Source organism: Gracilinanus agilis, chromosome 1 (assembly GCF_016433145.1).
Source record: "Gracilinanus agilis isolate LMUSP501 chromosome 1, AgileGrace, whole genome shotgun sequence".
Lineage (NCBI taxonomy): Eukaryota > Metazoa > Chordata > Mammalia > Didelphimorphia > Didelphidae > Gracilinanus > Gracilinanus agilis.
In genome coordinates, this window is record NC_058130.1 from 672,590,779 (window position 1) to 672,607,993 (window position 17,215).

The 17,215-nt window shown below is 39.6% G+C and overlaps 1 protein-coding gene across 12 annotated transcripts in view; it reads right to left on the bottom strand.

Annotated features, from left to right (window-relative positions):
* Nucleotides 1-17,215, bottom strand: part of MTSS1 (MTSS I-BAR domain containing 1) — a 250,052-nt gene that overhangs the window by 205,685 nt on the left and 27,152 nt on the right. For all 12 annotated transcript variants that reach the window (XM_044669124.1, XM_044669075.1, XM_044669103.1 and 9 more), the window contains exon 2: nucleotides 10,185-10,246. In XM_044669124.1, the coding sequence (XP_044525059.1) occupies nucleotides 10,185-10,246 (62 nt within the window). The remainder of the gene's footprint in view (nucleotides 1-10,184; nucleotides 10,247-17,215) is intronic.

Genomic DNA, 17,215 nt, shown 5'->3' on the forward strand with positions numbered 1-17,215 from the left:
CTATCTTTATATATATATATATATATATATATATATATATATATATATATATATGTTACAAATAAAGGTATATTCTTGAATTGAGGAATAGCTGAATAAACTATGGCATATCAATCAATCATTAAACATTTAAATGTATACTATGTGTCAAGCACTGTGCTAAATGCTGAGAATACAAATAAAAGCAAAAGGCAATCTTTGCTTATAATTTAATAGATACACAAATATAACGGAATACTATTGTGCTGTAAGTATTAAAAAAAAAAGATGGCTTTAAAGAGTTATTAAGGAAAGATTTGTATGAACTGATTCAAAGCAAGAAAAACCAGAAAAACAATTTATACTATAATATTCATATTATAAGAGCACACAAGTTTGAAGACTTGTATAAACTGAGGGAAAATGATATAAGGAGAACCAGAAGAAATATTTATACAACACTGTAAAGACAACTTTGAAAGCTGTAAGAACTTTGATCAATGTAATGACTGTCCCTGATTTAGATGGACTGATTGTGAATCACCCTAACAAATCTCATCACAAAAGTAACAGACTTAATGAAGAATAAATCAGATATTTTTAGAACACAGCCAATGAAGGAATTTATTTAGCTTAATTATGAATTCTTGTTATAAAGAAATTAAGTTTATCATTAAAAATACAATTTAATTATAAAAATGAGATTATATCAGCATTAGATTCAATACTTATAGATTATCTTGTCAATCTGAACCAATAAAGAAAGACAGAAAAAGGGGAAGAAGGAGAGGGAGAGAGGGAAAAAGAAGATGCACAGGTTCAGGGGGAAGTGAGAGAGATAACATATGTGAGAGACAGAGAGAGACAGAGATAAGAGCAGCACAGAGCAGAGAGACAGACAGACACAGAGAGAGAAGGAAGAGGACACAGATACACAATCATAAAATGCTAGGGCTGGGGGGACCTCGAGGATCACACAGTCTAACCTCCTTGTTTTATGGAGAAACCAAGACCCAGAATTGAAGTGAGATGCCCGGGTCACCCAGGCAGTTAGGTCAAGAGCCAGACATCAGCCTGAAGGGTTTGATTCTAAGCCCAGAAATACCTTTAGCAGAAGTTCTTAATATGGGAATTGTGAACTTTAAAAAAATATTTTAATAATTTCATTTAATATCTAATTTGCTTTGCACTTCCATATATCTTAATTTTATGCATTTTATTCTGAGAAGGGAATTATAAGTTTTACCAGACTGCCAAAGGGATCCAAGACACCAAAAAGGCTAAGAATATCTGCTTTACAGAATGGTGTCTTTATAGTTTGAATGAAAACTGGGACAAGAAATAATATATCACTCGAGGAGAGTGTGTTAGAGAAGTTGCACAAGAAGATTTTTTAAAAAACATTAAAATTCCAAGGGCCATGAAATGAAATCCCTGACACTATTTTTCAACAGAGAGCAAGGATTACAGTGTCACTAAATATCTAACAAAAGATAAGATACACACAGAGAAAAAAATTTTAAGTTTAACATGATAAAAAGGAGAGACCACCAGCCTAGATAATCAGTAGTACCTTTTATTCAAAGATTTAAGAAAACTTAAAAAAAAATAACCCTTACCTCCCATCTTAGAATTAATACTATGTATTGGTTTCAAGGCAGAAGAGTGGTAAGGGCTAGGCAATAAGGGTCAAGTGACTTGCCTAAGGTCACACAGGTAGGAAGTGTCTGAGACCAGATTTGAACCCAGGGTTTCCTAATCCCAAGCCTAGCATGCTATCTATCCACTAAGCTACCTAGCTGCCCAAAAACATTTCTTAAAAGAAACATCTTGTAAAGTTCTCATTTCTCAAACTTAAAGAGAACTAAGTCAATTTTATAATAACACGAGTCATTCCCCAACTGACAACTGGTCAAAGGATAGGAACAAGCAATTTTCAGATGAAGAAATCAAAGCTATCAATAATCATTTGAAAAACATATTCTGGATCACTCTGGATTAGAGAAAGGCAAATTAAAACAACTCTGAGATACTACTGCCCAGTTATCATTTACATAGGCCAATACAACAGTAAAGAAAAGTGATAAATGTTGGAAAAGATGAGGCAAAACTGGGACACTAATGCATTGCTGGTGGAGTTGTGAATGGATCCAACCACTTTGGAGGGCAATTTGCAACTATGGCTAAAGGGCTATAAAACTGTGCACCCTTTGATTCAATAACACCACTACTAGATCTATATCCCAAAGAGATTAAAAAAAAGTGGGAAAGGACCAGTTTGTAGAAAAATATTTATAAGCTACTCTTTTTGTGTTGGCAAGAATTGGAAACTAAAGGGATGCCCCTCCATTGGGAAATGGCTGAACAAAATGTGGTGTATGATGGTGATGGGGATACTACTGTGCTGTAAGGAATGATGACTTAGAGGATTTCAGAAAGAGTCTCTTAACTGCATGGCAAGTAGTCCCCGCCAAAAAAAAATCTAAGAAAGAGTTCTATTAGAAGCAAGCTTCAAAACAGAGTTCTTATATTTTTAAGCTGGATGAGAAGCTTCTTCAAGGATCAGGGAAAAGTTTCATGCTAAAGCAAGAATAAAGTAAGGTATTGAAAAATCAATACCATACACCACAAAAATTCAATTACCCAAAGTACTTTTTTAAAAAAAATAAGGAGAAAAATGTTTAACAAAATAAAAAAAGAATACAATTCAATTAAAATAAAATAGGGAGAAACTTCAAATGCAAACAATTTATCGGTAACAAAAATTGTGGACATGAGAAAGTTTGTTCAGATCTCCATTATTTTCCTGACACGGTGGCTTAATTTATTTTTATGTGAATCTTTGCCTATTATTCAAATTTAATCATACGGCCTTATAAGGGGCATAGGCACAATATATATTTATATTATGTATTTATACATTATTACATATATAATTTTATTATATTTATTATATTAATTCTATATAGTCTATATTTTCATATATATACACACATACATATATATATATATATATTTTAAACCCATACCTGTGTATTGGTTCCGAGGCAGAAGAGTGATAAGGGCTAGGCAGTGAGGGTTAAAATGACTTGTCTAGGGTCACATAGCTAGGAAGTGTCTGAGGCCAGAATGCAATATATTTTCATTAAGTACACCCAGAATTAGGAGACTAGTCATTGAGAACTTAAAAAGCGGAACTTAAAAAAAGAACTTAAAAAAAAAAAACAGCCTCTACTCTCAGGCCTAACAGCAAGAGGTCTGAACTCAGAGCCAGGAGACCTAGGTCTCAAGTCTCCAATTTTCCACTAAATAGCCATATAAAAAAGGGCACTTCACTTTTCTAGAACTCAGTTTCCCCATTTAGAAAACAAGAAGGATGATAAAAAGTAAGTCATGGAGGTGTTCTGGTCTCTGCTCTGTACCAGCAGAGGGAGAGTCCACACCAATGGACTCACAGGTCCTTTAAAGATTAAAGAAATATTTACCTTATGTTAAGCTATTTTTCTCCTGTGAACTCGAGCCTAGGCTTCCCCCTGGGTTCAAAACCCAGCTGTCATTTATACTCATGTGACACGGGGCAAGTCACTAAATCTCTCTAAGCTTATTTATTCACCTGCAAAATAAGGGGGGTTGGAGGGCTGGACTAGATAATCTCTAAAGTCCTTACCATCTCTAAATCTACGAAACTACGAATGAATCACTGCCCTGGGAGAGGAGAAGAGACATGAACTGAGTGACCCAGCCTGAACCCGGAGAGGTCGCCGGAGCTGGCAGCAGGGTACCAGACAGGTGTCCTCTGCTCATTGGCTCCAGGCTGCGTGTCTGTCATCCGAGCTCTGCCACAGTCAGGAGGAAGGAGATGATAGCATCTAGGGAGCCCAGCCCTAATACCTGGAGCCGTGTGGGGACCTGAAACTGACTGAGGTCCCGGGTCCCCCGAGACCTCCAGAGAAGAAGGGAGAGTCCAATGCCATCTAGGGCAAGAGGAAGGGGAACAAAAACTCCACTGAAAAGGCAGAAAGTCATGGCAGCTGGACAGCCATTTGATTCAGACAAACTAACCAGAACAAATAGGAAAAATAAATCAGCAAACAAAGCATGTTGCAGATGGAATACTATTGTGCCAAAAGAAATGATAAGCAAGATGATTTCAGAAAAAGCTGGAAAGATCTTCGGGGAACTGATGCAGAGAGAAATAAGCAGAACTGAGAGAACACTGTACACAATAACAGTAATATTGGACGATGATTATCTGTGAAAACTTGGCTACTCTCAGCAATGCAATGATCTGGGATGATCCTGAAAGACTCATGACAAGGGAATGCTATCCACCTCCAGAGAAAGAACTATTCACCATCAATGAATTTATGGTTTTATTTTGGAGTTTTATTTATGTATGAGTTTGCTCTTACAACAATGACCAATATGGAAGTGTGTTTTATATGACAATAAAATTTAAAAAAATTTACCAACATAGCCAAAAAAAGTCTGGCACCATATGCAAGATGCCACATTCATAGTCCCTCACCTCTTCCAAGAAGGTGGTGCAAGATTTGTGTAATTTCATACCTTTTCTCCTATTTCCTAAACATCTAAAACAGGATTTTAGACTATTTTAAGGCAACAAGAAAAAAGGGAAAATGCTGTCCCCTCCTGTAAGCAAAAATGGAGCAGGATCAGAAATGTGAAGAGCAGGAAACCAGAAAGGGGAAATTTATGGAGCCAAGTCCTGGGGTTGACTGATGGAAGGAAAGAATGAGGTCTGAGGATGCAACAGACCCATGACACCACAGGAGTGATTCAATTTCAACCCATTATATTAGGAATTATTCATGTCCTTCTTTGTATCCTACCCTCATCCTTCTGCTAAGATAAAAAGTCAGCTCAAAAAGTATTTAATGAGCAGCTACCAATGTGCCCTCTTGCACTCCTGTAGGGCTTGGAGTAGAAGAAATGATCTCTGACCCCTAGAAGCTTAAACGTGTCAGGAAGAAAAAATGTATCTTGTTTCACATAGGTAAAAAAAAATTTAATCAGGTTTCTCATTGTGTATAGGTTATTCGGTGCTATATAAAAGCCCACTGGAATCTGGGGTGGTCCAAAAGGCATCAGGGAGAAGGATGGGATTTAAAGGTGCTTCTGAAGAAGCAGCATGGAAAAAACTTGCTAGGCTGGAAGCCAGAGAACTTGAATTTAAATCCTGGTTCTGCCACTTATGCTTGGGTGATCCTGGGCAAGTCATTGAACCTGGGTGGGCTTCTGCTGCCTCATCTGTCAACAGAGGGGTATGGGCTATGGGTCTCTGACCCTAAAGATGGAACTGGGATGGAAGAAAAGGAAAAGAGTCCGAGGTGAAGGGCAGAGTCAGGAAGAGCGGGGACAGCAGGTTGTAACAAAAGTAGCAAGAGGCTGAGAATTGGGAATCCTGGGCTCCAAGTTAGATCCTTTCTCTCAGATCATGTCTCTTCCCATCTCTCCTGCCCTGAAGCCTTATGCTCCCAAGGAAAAGAGAATTCTCCCTAACAAAAGCCAGACTAGCATTATTCTGCTGCTCACTGACCCTCTTCTACCTCTTACCTCTGGGGGCAGCCCTGAAAAAGAGGAGCCACCCTATGGCTCCACCATTTCTAGGGCTTTCCAACCAAAATACCCTCCTTTGGTTCCCACTAGTCTTCCTCTGTTGTCTTTCCCCCTTAGAATGTAATCTTCTCAAAGACAAGGACCACATCACATTTTCTGCATTTTTGTCCCAAGGGTTTAGCACAGTGTCCGGCACACGGTTAAGTCTTTAACAAATGCTTTTTCCTTCATCTCTGTATAAAATGGGATTTTAGAGCTGAATCTTGAATGTATCCTCCCACCTCTAAGGTTCTCTGACATGATTTATGTTGGAGAAACATTGATATATAGTGTCAGCTAGACCAGCATTTCCCAAACCCATATTTAGGCAAAAAATACCTTTGTCTTTTAAATATATTGACAAAACTGGACCAAGGATATGGATTACCCCTATCATAAAGGGTTTGTGAAGAAGGAGGGAGGGAGGACCTCAGGAAAGTTTGGAGCAGAAAGTGAGATTATTTTCCTATTAAAAACATACAGTTTGTATAATATATAATTAATTTCATTTTAGAGAGGAAAATATCACTAATAACTAAATTTTGGTAAGCTTAAAAATTAAAATAACTCCTTGTATTATATTGAATAAGATTTACTAATAATAACTTGAAGTAAAAGTAATAAAAAGACAAAAGTAAAAGCTTGAGTAAAGCCAGCTTTCCCAGCCATGCACGAGGGAAAAGAGTGCAAGAGGGCAGGGTTACAGTGAACTTATTTATATGTAAGGATGCTATGTGGACAAAGAGAAAAGGATTCTGGGAGATGGAATCCAAGGGTTCAAGATTTCTAATTACACATTTTCTTAGAGGACCCTTCAGTTTACTCTAGATACCAATCACAATGACCTATTAACTGCTGCCCATAAATGACACCCCATTTCTTGCCTCTGGGCTGTAGGTTGTGCCCCATATCTGGGAATGTGCTGTCCTTCCTCATGAGGCCTGATTTGATCTCCCTAACCCTACCCCAAGGGAACCCCACATATATTGGTGAATCCATTGTTCGAACCTTCCGGTCCAATAAACCACTTGCAGGTAGGGACGATTTCCTTTCCACCTCTGCATCCCTGGTGCCAGGCCCAGCATACATCAATTAGGGTGATGCACTGAATCCAACCCCAAGTACCAAGAATCCAACCCAAGCTCAATCAGGCTGGGGCCAGTGAAGAGCAATCACAAAGGACCTTGACGACTTGACTGAGATTTCTGGATTTGAATCAAAAGGAATCTAGTCCAGGTTGTAAAACAGAAGTTATAAAATGGTGTTTGGGGATATTACTCTAAATTTTAGAAGGAACATGGCGCCAGAGCTGGAAGGGAATGAAAGCCAAAGGCCATCCAAGTTCAGCCTCCTCATTTTACTGATGAGGAAAGGAGGGTCTATATGGATTAAACAGCTTTCCTAGTATCCTACAGGTAGTAAATACTAGAAGGGGGTTTGGAACCCAGATTTGGGAGTGTAGAGAAAGACTGTTGGCAGGACAACCCAAAAGGCAGCCACTAGGAATAACTCGGAAACACATCTGGCTCTGGTAAAAGAGAAATAAGAAATCCAAAAGGGAGTGAATGAAGAATCAGCAAGAAGAAAAAAATTGCTTCTGGTGGTTCTCCACCTTCTTTTTTTTGTTTCTAACATGGTGTTTTGCTTTGTTGACATCTTTTGGAAGAGCTGGAAGACTAGGGAGTAGCATATGCATTTCCAAATCAACTACAATTTAAGATATTCAGCAAAACTCCACGTATAGCCTTTGATGACCGCTGATCTGAACTGACCTCCATCATTTCAAACTTGGGAACTAGGGCACCAGCGGCATGTAAGTGACTCTGCAATCTGACCCCTTCCTATCTTCCCATCTTCTTACAGAGTCCTCCCTCCACCACACTCCGTCAGACTGGCCTACTTACTGCCCTACAAACACAGGGCCTCCATCTCTGGTTTCCCTGCCTTTGTGATGGCCATCTCCCATGTCTAAGGAGGTGTCTTCTCACCTTTTCTGATGCTTAGAATCCCTTTTGTTTTGTTTATCTATATCTTATATCTTGGAATCAACACTATGTATTGGTTCCAAGGCAGAAGAGCAGGACGGTCTAGGCCAGTGATGGGCAAACTACAGCAGCCCAGATGGGGTCCCCTGAAATGTTCTATCCCGCAGAGGGACATTATTCCTAATCTGACAAATACAATGAGTAAGATACGATATAATGAAACTTCCAAAGAGTTGCCTTAGAAATAGACTGACAGATGAGCATTTCCTTTCCTTTGGCCCCCTCTTCAAAAAGTTTGCCCATCACTGATCTAGGCCAGTGATTCCCAAAGTGGGCTCCACCGCCCCCTGGTGGGTACTACAGCCATCCAGCGAGGGGGTGATGGCCACAGGTGCATTTATCTTTCCTATTAATTGCTATTAAAATTTAAAAAAAATTAATTTCCAGGGGGCTAAGTAACATTTTTTCTGGAAAGGGGGTGGTAGGCCAAAAAAGTTTGGGAACCACTGATCTAGGCAATGGGAGGGTTATGCAGTTAATAAGTTTTTGAGGATAAATTTGAGCCACCCAGCTGCCACCCTCTAGTTTCTTTGAAGACATCTCAAACATCACCTTTTCTCAGTCCCCATAGTTCCAAGGGCTCTTTCTCTAAGAGGACTCTCCACTGAGTCAATATTCATCTTGAACATGCCTATTTAGGTACAAGTTGTCTTCTCTACTAGAATGCTAGCTCCTTGAGGGCAGGAACAATGTTTCCACTTTTCTTTGTGTCTCTAGCACAGTGCCTGGCACGTAGGATGCATTTCATAAATGCTTGCTAATGACAACGTTAAAGATATTCAGAAAAGAAGGGAAATCGAGTTATAAGGAAGGACCATTATGGGTAGGGTTTTAGAAGAAGGCACAGTGAAGGAGAAGGGAGCTGATAAGCTCTGTTTCTGAATCTTCAGCCCCATAGATCCAGAATAAATAGTCCTGGAGAGGAATTTGGCAACTAGAAGATACAATCCATATTAAGGGCCCACTCATTCTGCTGGTGTTCCCTGACAGTAAGAGAAATCCCAAGCGTGTAGTCTGAAGGGGGAATCTCCAAGCAAACTACATAGAAAACCAGCAAAATATCTAAATGCTGTGATCAGAACTAATTATCCATGGTTCATGCTGCAGCAATGGAGAAAAGGATGATAGTGAAGGTAGAGGAAGAAAAAAAGGAAGAGAGGGAGGGAGGAAAGAAGGAAGGAAAGAAGGGAGGAAGGAAGGAAGGGAGAGAGGGAGGGAGGGAGGAAATAAGGGAGAAAGGGAGAAAGGAAGGAAAGAATGAAGGGAGGGAGGTAGGAAAGAAGGAAGGAAATAAGGAAGGGAAGGAGTAAGGAAGGAAATAAGGGAGGGAGGAAGGAAGGAAAAAAGGAAAAAAGTTTATATATATATATATAGGTTTATAGGTTTATAGGTTTTTAAGCCAAAAATGGTAATAAATATCATGGACAAGCACTTATCCATAGACCAACAGTTGGTAAACAGTTGTCTCGAGGCCTCATAGACTTTTTGGCAGGGAGGGGAGGGAGGGGGGAACAAGCTCATTCCATTTAACTGTAAGGGAACAATGAATCTCTTCATCCCCTGTCCTTCACTCACCCTGAACTGCTGAGCTAAGAGAGCTCACTGATCAATCTCTCTGGTAATCTTGCCACCATAGGGGCTTTTTACTCACTGAAATATTTAACTAGCAGACTCACGTAGGACCATATTTCTGAACTCAAACCAGTCAATAAAATCAATAAAAAGTCAATAAAGTGAAAGAAAATTATAGAAATAAGTATTTTTAATATAGTCGTGTTTTAAATGTTTAAATTTAAATGATGGAAGATTTTTAAATAAGCATTCCAATTTCATATCAAATGGTATAATAAAGTTTAAGTATAGATAGTCATATTTTATATATTAAGGCATTAAAAATCTTGCCATGAAGTAATAATAATAGCAGTTGGCGTTTATATAGCACTTTCCAGTTGGCAAAGTGTTTTAACAATACACCTCCTTTGAGAATCAGGACAAATCTGTGAATTAGGTGCTATTACAGATAAGGCAACCGAGGCTCTGAGAGTTTAATTGATTTGCTGGTGTCTGAAGTAGGATTAAAAGCTAGATCCTTCCTATCTGCAAGTCCAGTCTACTACCTACTTACCCTTTAATTCTCCCTTGTATTTGGAATAATTCTTTAGTCTTTTCATAATTACATTACATCATTTCATATAAACTTTCAAAATGACCTATAAAGTAGACATAGTAAGACATCAACGTACAATGGGGAAACTAAGCAAGTTAATAATTGATTAACCACTGATTAAAAAACACCAATCTCTTGACTCTTATGTCCAGTGCCCTGTTCACCACACAAGACTCTTAGGTAGAGATGACCATTTAAAATAATAAACTCTAATATGGCATTAATTTAAGAAAAAGTTCCATCATATTCTATATATTTATATATACACATTCAAATTACTTTTCCAAAATCCTAAGGATATTGAATCAGTCCACTGAAAACAATAATTCTGGGACAGTCTGAAAGAAGAAAGAAAAATAATGTATTTCACTTACCGAAGCTGGGACTGTAGCTTTCCTGCTTTGTTTATGAAATCTTCCCAAACTGGATAGCTCCCCTATAACAAAACAAAGTCATCCATTGTTAATCTTTTGTTAGACATTTGATTCAGAAAGTATGGAATACCCAAGTTTCAAGGAAGAAAAATTTATATTTTTGTCATACTATTCAATATCTAAATATGAAATGTTTTGTAAGAGTATAAACTCCTCCATTCCAGTCAGACTTCCTTTTATTCCCCCACTTATAAAATGCAAGATTTGGATGTGATGTATTCTAAGGTCCTTTCTAGTCCTGAGTCTTGTGTTAGGATCCCTAGACGGGCCCTACAATATACTCCCACATACACACTTCCTCTCCTCTTTTTCCCTCCTTTTTTCCCTCCCTCCCTCCCTTCACTTCTCCGTCTCTGTCTCTCTGTCTCTCTATCCCTCCTCTGTCTCTCTCTCCCTTTTTCTCTGTCTCTGTCTCTCCATCTCTCCTTTCCCCATCTCTCCCTGTCTCTCTCACACTCAGCCCCAAATACAATGTCTCAGACACAGCTTTGAAGAGGGTTTTTTGTCTATTTTTCCTAGTCTAAACCAATTCAAATCTGCAACTTATGGACTTCTAGACTGCCTGAGGAACACTAAGAGACTCTATGACTTTGTCAGGATCCCAGAGCCCATAAGTGTTAGAGGCAAGCTTTCTATCTACTTTATTCATTTGACCTCTCTTAACAATGATAAATATTTAAACATAGGTTTAACTGAAAGCCTGGAATGTTTCGAGGCTCTCAAGAGTTCTATGGATTAGTGTGATTCATTTAATGAAGGTTTAAAAGTTTCACCCCATTCCCATACCATGAACTTGAGTCCTAACTCTAGAGCTGAAGGGAACTGCAAGTCCATTATTATCCAACCCCATCTTAAAAATATAGAAATGAGGCCCAGAAAAGTGAAATGATTTGTCTAAACAATGGGCCTCACAAGCAGAATTTGAACCCAGGTCATCTGATTTCTCTTTTTACCATGCCATCTTGATACCACCTCTTAAAATCACTTTCAGACTCTTCATTTCTTTCAACTTAGAGAAAGAAACAGTAAAGCAGAGTCTCATTTATAGACTGAATTCTTGACAGTTTAACTTTAGGGTTGAAATTCTGAATATATAATCTCTTTTAAAAGCTAGATACAAAGACACAGAAGTCTCTTTCCATCTTCAATTAAACAATTCAACAAACATATACCAGGTACATCTGATGTACAGAGCACCACATCAGGCTACTGAAAATTCAGAAGCAAAAAAAGGGATCAGGCCTTACCACCCTCAAGGTACTTAGATTCTACTGGGGGGTCCTTTAGTGGAGAATGAGAAACAAAGGATACAAGGAAAGAGGAATTCCCACTTTAATAATGAAGAAGGTCGGAAGTTTGGAGAGCAAAATATTTCCCTTATTGGAAGAAAAACTCAACAAGGGAAAGGACTACCAAAATGCTACAAGAAGGACCTACTCAAGGAAGCATCCAGAAAGAAGCAAGAAGCATGAGACCACCTGGCACAAGCAAAAACAACCATTCGCAGTAGGATCTTTTTTTTTTTTAATCCCATACTTTCCATCTTAGAATCAATAGTGGATATTGGTTCCAAGGTAGAAGAATGGTAAGGTTGAGGCAATGAGGGTTAAGTGACTTGCACACATTCTCTCTCTCTCTCTCTCTGTCTCTCTCTCTCTCTCTCTCTCTCTCTCATTTTCCTTACTTTCACTCTTTCTATTTATAAATAAACTATAAAAGTCATTCTGACTTGAATCTTTCATTTGGAATTAAGTACTTAATTCCTGGCGACCAAATTGAATATTTTGTTTAATTTTTAATTCATTAATAATTGTTTAATTTAGTTTAATAATTTTATCCTTTACAGCCACACAGCTAGGAAGTGTCTGAGACTATATTTGAACTCGGAGCTTCCTTTTTTTTTTTTTTTTAAAGAATACAAAATTCAGTGTTAATTAAAATTCTATAAAATATCCTTTTAAAAATCCATATGGAACAGGGCTTTCCTGTAACCTGTGGCAGAAGCAAAAGCAGTATTTGGAGCAAAGTTGGGCGCCTCTTGTCAGACAGACCCCCTCTGTCACCCCTAATGGTGACAGAGGTTTGTAGGGAATACTCCCAAATGAAATGACTATGTATGAGAACATCAAACTTCTTTAAGACAACTTCCTCATCTCTCTCTCTCCTAGAGCACCTTCTCTCTCCTAGAGCATCTTCAGTTTCCATGAAGACAAAGGAGGACCCACTCGCTGGTGTTAAGAGGGGAGCGAGAACTCAGTCAGAAGAATACTGCCAAAATCCACATGGGGGAGATTTGGCCTATTTGACAGTCAATCAAAGAATGTCATTTCCACCTCATGGTTTTTGGCACTCTATAATTTACCGGGTTATAAAAACACAATTGCTCAAGAAAGAATATGAGAATTTCCTTTCGGAGGGGGAAAGAAGAAAAGGTTTCTACTCAAACGAAAAGTGATTTACTATAGAAATTCTGTCAAGGCAGAGGAGTGGAAGAGGAAGGCCAAAGGAGGGTAAAGATAAAAGGATTGAGTGGGAGGGCAGATCATGGATTATTTATTTATTTTTTTGCCCCTGTAAAGATATTTCAGGGCAAGTCAAAGAAGGAACAAGTACCTAAGAGACGATGTGGATCTTGGGAAGTGTTTGTCAAAGAAAAAAAACAAAGTTAGAAATGTCACTGGAAGCCCATAATGTGGATAAATAAATAAAACTGGGAAACTCTGGATTAAAATTTAGCCAGAGATACTTCTCTAAACTCCATAAAATAGAGCTGGAAGCTCCAACCCACTTCTCCAGCCTTATAGTACCCCTTTGGGCATTCTGTGGTCGGGATAAACTCTGCCTTTTCTTCTCATTCCATTTCTTATTTCTGTGCTCTTGCAGAAGCAGGGCCCCCAGGCCTGGCAGGCACTCCTTCCTCTTCTTTATCCCTTCTTTAAAGGATGCCCAGTTTTTCTCCCAAGCTGAGACTAAGCATCACCTTCTACAGGAGGCCTTTCCTGATCCCCACCCTGGCACCTGCCAGCTGCTAGTGCCTTCCCTTGATAGAAAGTAAGCACCTGGGAATGAAGCAGAGCTTTTTTGCCCCCTTTCCCTTTTTTTTTTTTTTTTAAATTTGTCTTTGTATCCATAGTACCTACTACAGTTTCTGGAACATAATGAGCTTAACAAATGTTTGCTAAAAAAGAAAAAAAAATGCTTAATTGAAGAATGAACTGAATAAATGCTTGCTAATTGAAGCTCTGGAAAGGGTAAAAGGCATCTCTAACCTAGATTGTTTTTTTCTCCATCACCAAGTGTATCACTGTACAAAGCAGGTGCTAAATGTTTACTAAATTGGGAATTGGGGGGGTGGGGGGGAGAGACATCCATTGCAGTAATCTGAAATATGGTTTCGAGTTTCACTGTGCCATCTCACTAAACAATTACCAAGGATAGCAGATGAAGTCCTACCATCTTTAGGAAAGGGTATGAATTAAGTGATATATGGACAACTTCTTTAATTTCTATAAAAGTAGTCGACAGAAAAAGTAACTTGATTTGGAGGGAACATCAAGCATGATTTTAACGTAGAACATTTAAAAAATCCATGCCCCATTGGGCTCTACACCATTGACTTGTGTCCCCTTTTCAGTGAACTTCCATGAGCTCCCCCCAATCTCTACATCACTAGTCAGAATCTTGGGGGAAACAGATTCCTGTCCTTTGGCCTCCTAACCCTGGGCTTGGCAGACTTGCGGGACTCTGTGTGAGTTTTATTTTCCTTGATTTGGGTCCCTCTGGAAAGTTTTGAAACATTTTAATTTTCTCTGTTGAACTTCACAGTAGTGGCTCTGTTGAAATCTTTCATTACAAGGTCTTCCTTCAAACTTGGTTAAAAAGTGTTATGAGGGGGGATTCCGGGACCCAAGTTCAAATCGAGGTGATTTTAGGGAGTGGTATTTGTATTCTCAACCTTTAACCCAGTGCTTGGCACACAGTCAATGCTTAATAATGGTTCTATCAAATTCAAGACTCCAAAGTCTTTTTTAAATGTTAGAAACTATTTTTATATGTCATTGGGGAAAAATAAAAAAAAATTTCTAATAATAATAATGACTATCTCTTCCCCCCAAATCCCACTCTGCTGAGTTGCTTAAAATCCCAAGAAAAACTGAGTCTTTGGGGGGCCAGGGCAGGCCATTTGTCTTCAATTGCAGCTATACTAGACCTTCCAACAGGTCTGGAAGTCCCAGGCACTGTGGCAGAACCCTCCCCTCTGGGGCTCCTTAGCTCCTGCTGCTCAGTGGCACTCCCCCCCACAGCAGGAGCAGTTCATGGGAAATTTCAGGACAATTAGGAGGTAAGACAGAGCAAATGAGCAGCCCTCCCTGACCTTCTCATGCCTAGAGGCCAGTTCTGTTCTTTGCTCAGGCCCACAGCTTCACATTCAATGTGGCAGGGCCCAAAGTCAGGCCCTGGTCCAGTCTCATTCCTAGGTCCACACGAGTCTGCATAGTCTATGTAAGTTCTGGGGGTTCCCCAGAGCTACAAAACAGGCAAAGCCAGGAGCCCTGCCCCCCATCATTCCAAAAAGAACCTAAATCCTCAAGTCAGAGGCTCTGGAAAGGACCCAAAAAACTTAATAACTCATTTATATAAACATTTAAAAGTTTATAAGAGTCCTATGAGGTATACAGCATGACTAGGATCAAATAAACATAGAATTAGAGATGGGAAAGACTTTGGGGATCATCAATCAATAGTCACCCTCCTTTCTCCTGCCATTTTACAGATGAGGAAACGAAGGCCCAGAGAAGTAAATCAGGCTGTCTGAAGTCATAGAGCATGGCCAGAATCTTAACTGAGCTCCTTTGACTCCAAATCCAGTGTTCTTTCAACGACTATTACTCCAATTTTTATGAAAAAGAAGATGGCACCCAAGAATATGTCTTCCACAGCTCGCAATAATAAGAATCCCAATAATTTCATTGTAAATCCAACATGCCATCCATTCATATCACCTAAGTACTTTGGGCTAGTTTTCATAAGAGACTGCCCAGATTAGGCAAAACTTTTCATTGGATTTCCTGATCTGGGGCCTCCCAAACAAACATCTCCTTTATAGAGCAGTTTCACATTTGAAAAGCACTTTACTAGTATTATTGTACTTGATCCTCACAACAACCCTGTGAGATAGATGCTATCTACTGCAAATCCCATTTTAGAGAACAGAAAACCAAAGATGAGAGACTGTGACTTGCCCATGGTCTCCACATGAATATCTGAGTGTGGCTGTGAATTCAGGTGTCCCTGACTCCCATGGGGTCTAACCACAAACCTGGCTCTCTGAGCATCCCTTATCTCCCATGACCACCCGGAGATGCACCAGAATCTCCAAAAGAAGTAGAGCCAAGGGTACAATTGCTCCTGTTCCTCTTCTTCCTTCTCCCAGTCACCCAGGTTTACCCTCTCCATGTTATCTTCAACCTTGACTCCTCCTGTGCTCATACCCCACAGGTAGGGGGCAAGTCTTGTGATTTCTACTTGTGCCTTCTGGCAGGACCCCTCCCCCGGGACAGGCCTTCTCCCCTCATGTCAGGTGGTTGGCCTAAAAGCTGGGGGCTCCTCTCTGCCGGCACTGTCCATCCCCCCTTCTGCGGTCAAATGGAGCTTTCCAGAACACAGGTCTCACCCCAGCACCTCCCTAGTCAAGAAATTCCAACTATTATAATATAAACACAAACATATATGTATAATATATTATATAGTTATATGTAACATATAAATATTAAATGTAATATAATATATCAAATATAAAAAGTTTCTATTTGGCTTCCAAAGCCCTTCCGCCACCATCTTTCCAGGCTTTTTTCTCTTTGTTGTTGCCATCATTAAACTGTGACCTCTTGGGGTCAGGACTATCTTTTGCCCTTCTTCTAGCCTCAGTGCTGGTCCTATAGTAGGTGTTTTAATAAAGGCTAGCTGACTCCCTAGGGGCCCTTTTCAGGGTTGAAGGCCTGGAAAAGCAGCAGCTCATCCCCCCCAGGGCTGGGGACCCTAGAGAGAGCACCACCTTGACCCAGGGGGTCCTCTAGGCTGGGCAGGCTCTCCCAAGAGGGCGGGCAGGACCCTAATCCTATCTCCACATGCTCTATCATCAGCCCTTCAAGGACTTGCTGTACAACTCTGGAAGGGAAAAAAATGGTAATCAGCTCATCCCTGGGTTTCCCCACCCTATCTTTTAGCATAAAAAACAGCTTGTGAAAGACTTCTGAGATCCTGAAATGAAAGGAATGATGTAATCCCACCTATCATTAGCAGCATTCCTGGCCTTTCATTCTCCCACCATAACCCATTAATTAGACTTGTCCATCAATGGGATAGTGACCTTGGAAGCAACCTCCAAATAAAGCAGGATTTAGTAAACAAAATGGGCCTTAGTGTCTTCTGCCCTCAAACTGTCTTCAATTTGTGACTCTTAACAACAACGTACTCTTTAAAAAAAAAAAAATTCACACTAGCTTAGTAGATTAAGAAAGTATCAGCCCAAGAAGGCCTGGGCTCAAAGCTGGCCTCAGACACTCATTAACCATGGGACCCCGAGCAAGGCATGTAGCCCTGTTGGCCTCAGTTTCCTCATCTGTAAAATGAGCTGGAGAAGGAAATGGTCAACCACTCCAGTACCTTTGCCAACAAAACACCAAAAGGGGTGGCAAAGAGACTAGGACATGATTAAAAATGATTTAATGACAGCAAAAGAATTCTAAAACAACAAAAGCATTTTTAAAGTTCTTTACAAATTCTATCCCATTTGATTCTCACAATAACCTTGGGAAAATAGGTGCTATTATTATCTCCATTTTTTAAAAACCCTTACCTTCCATCTTAGAATAAATTCTATGTATTGGTTCCAGGGCAGAAAAAGCAGTAAGGGCTAAGCAATGGGGGTTAAATGACTTGCCCAGGGTCACCCAGCTAGGAAGTGTCTG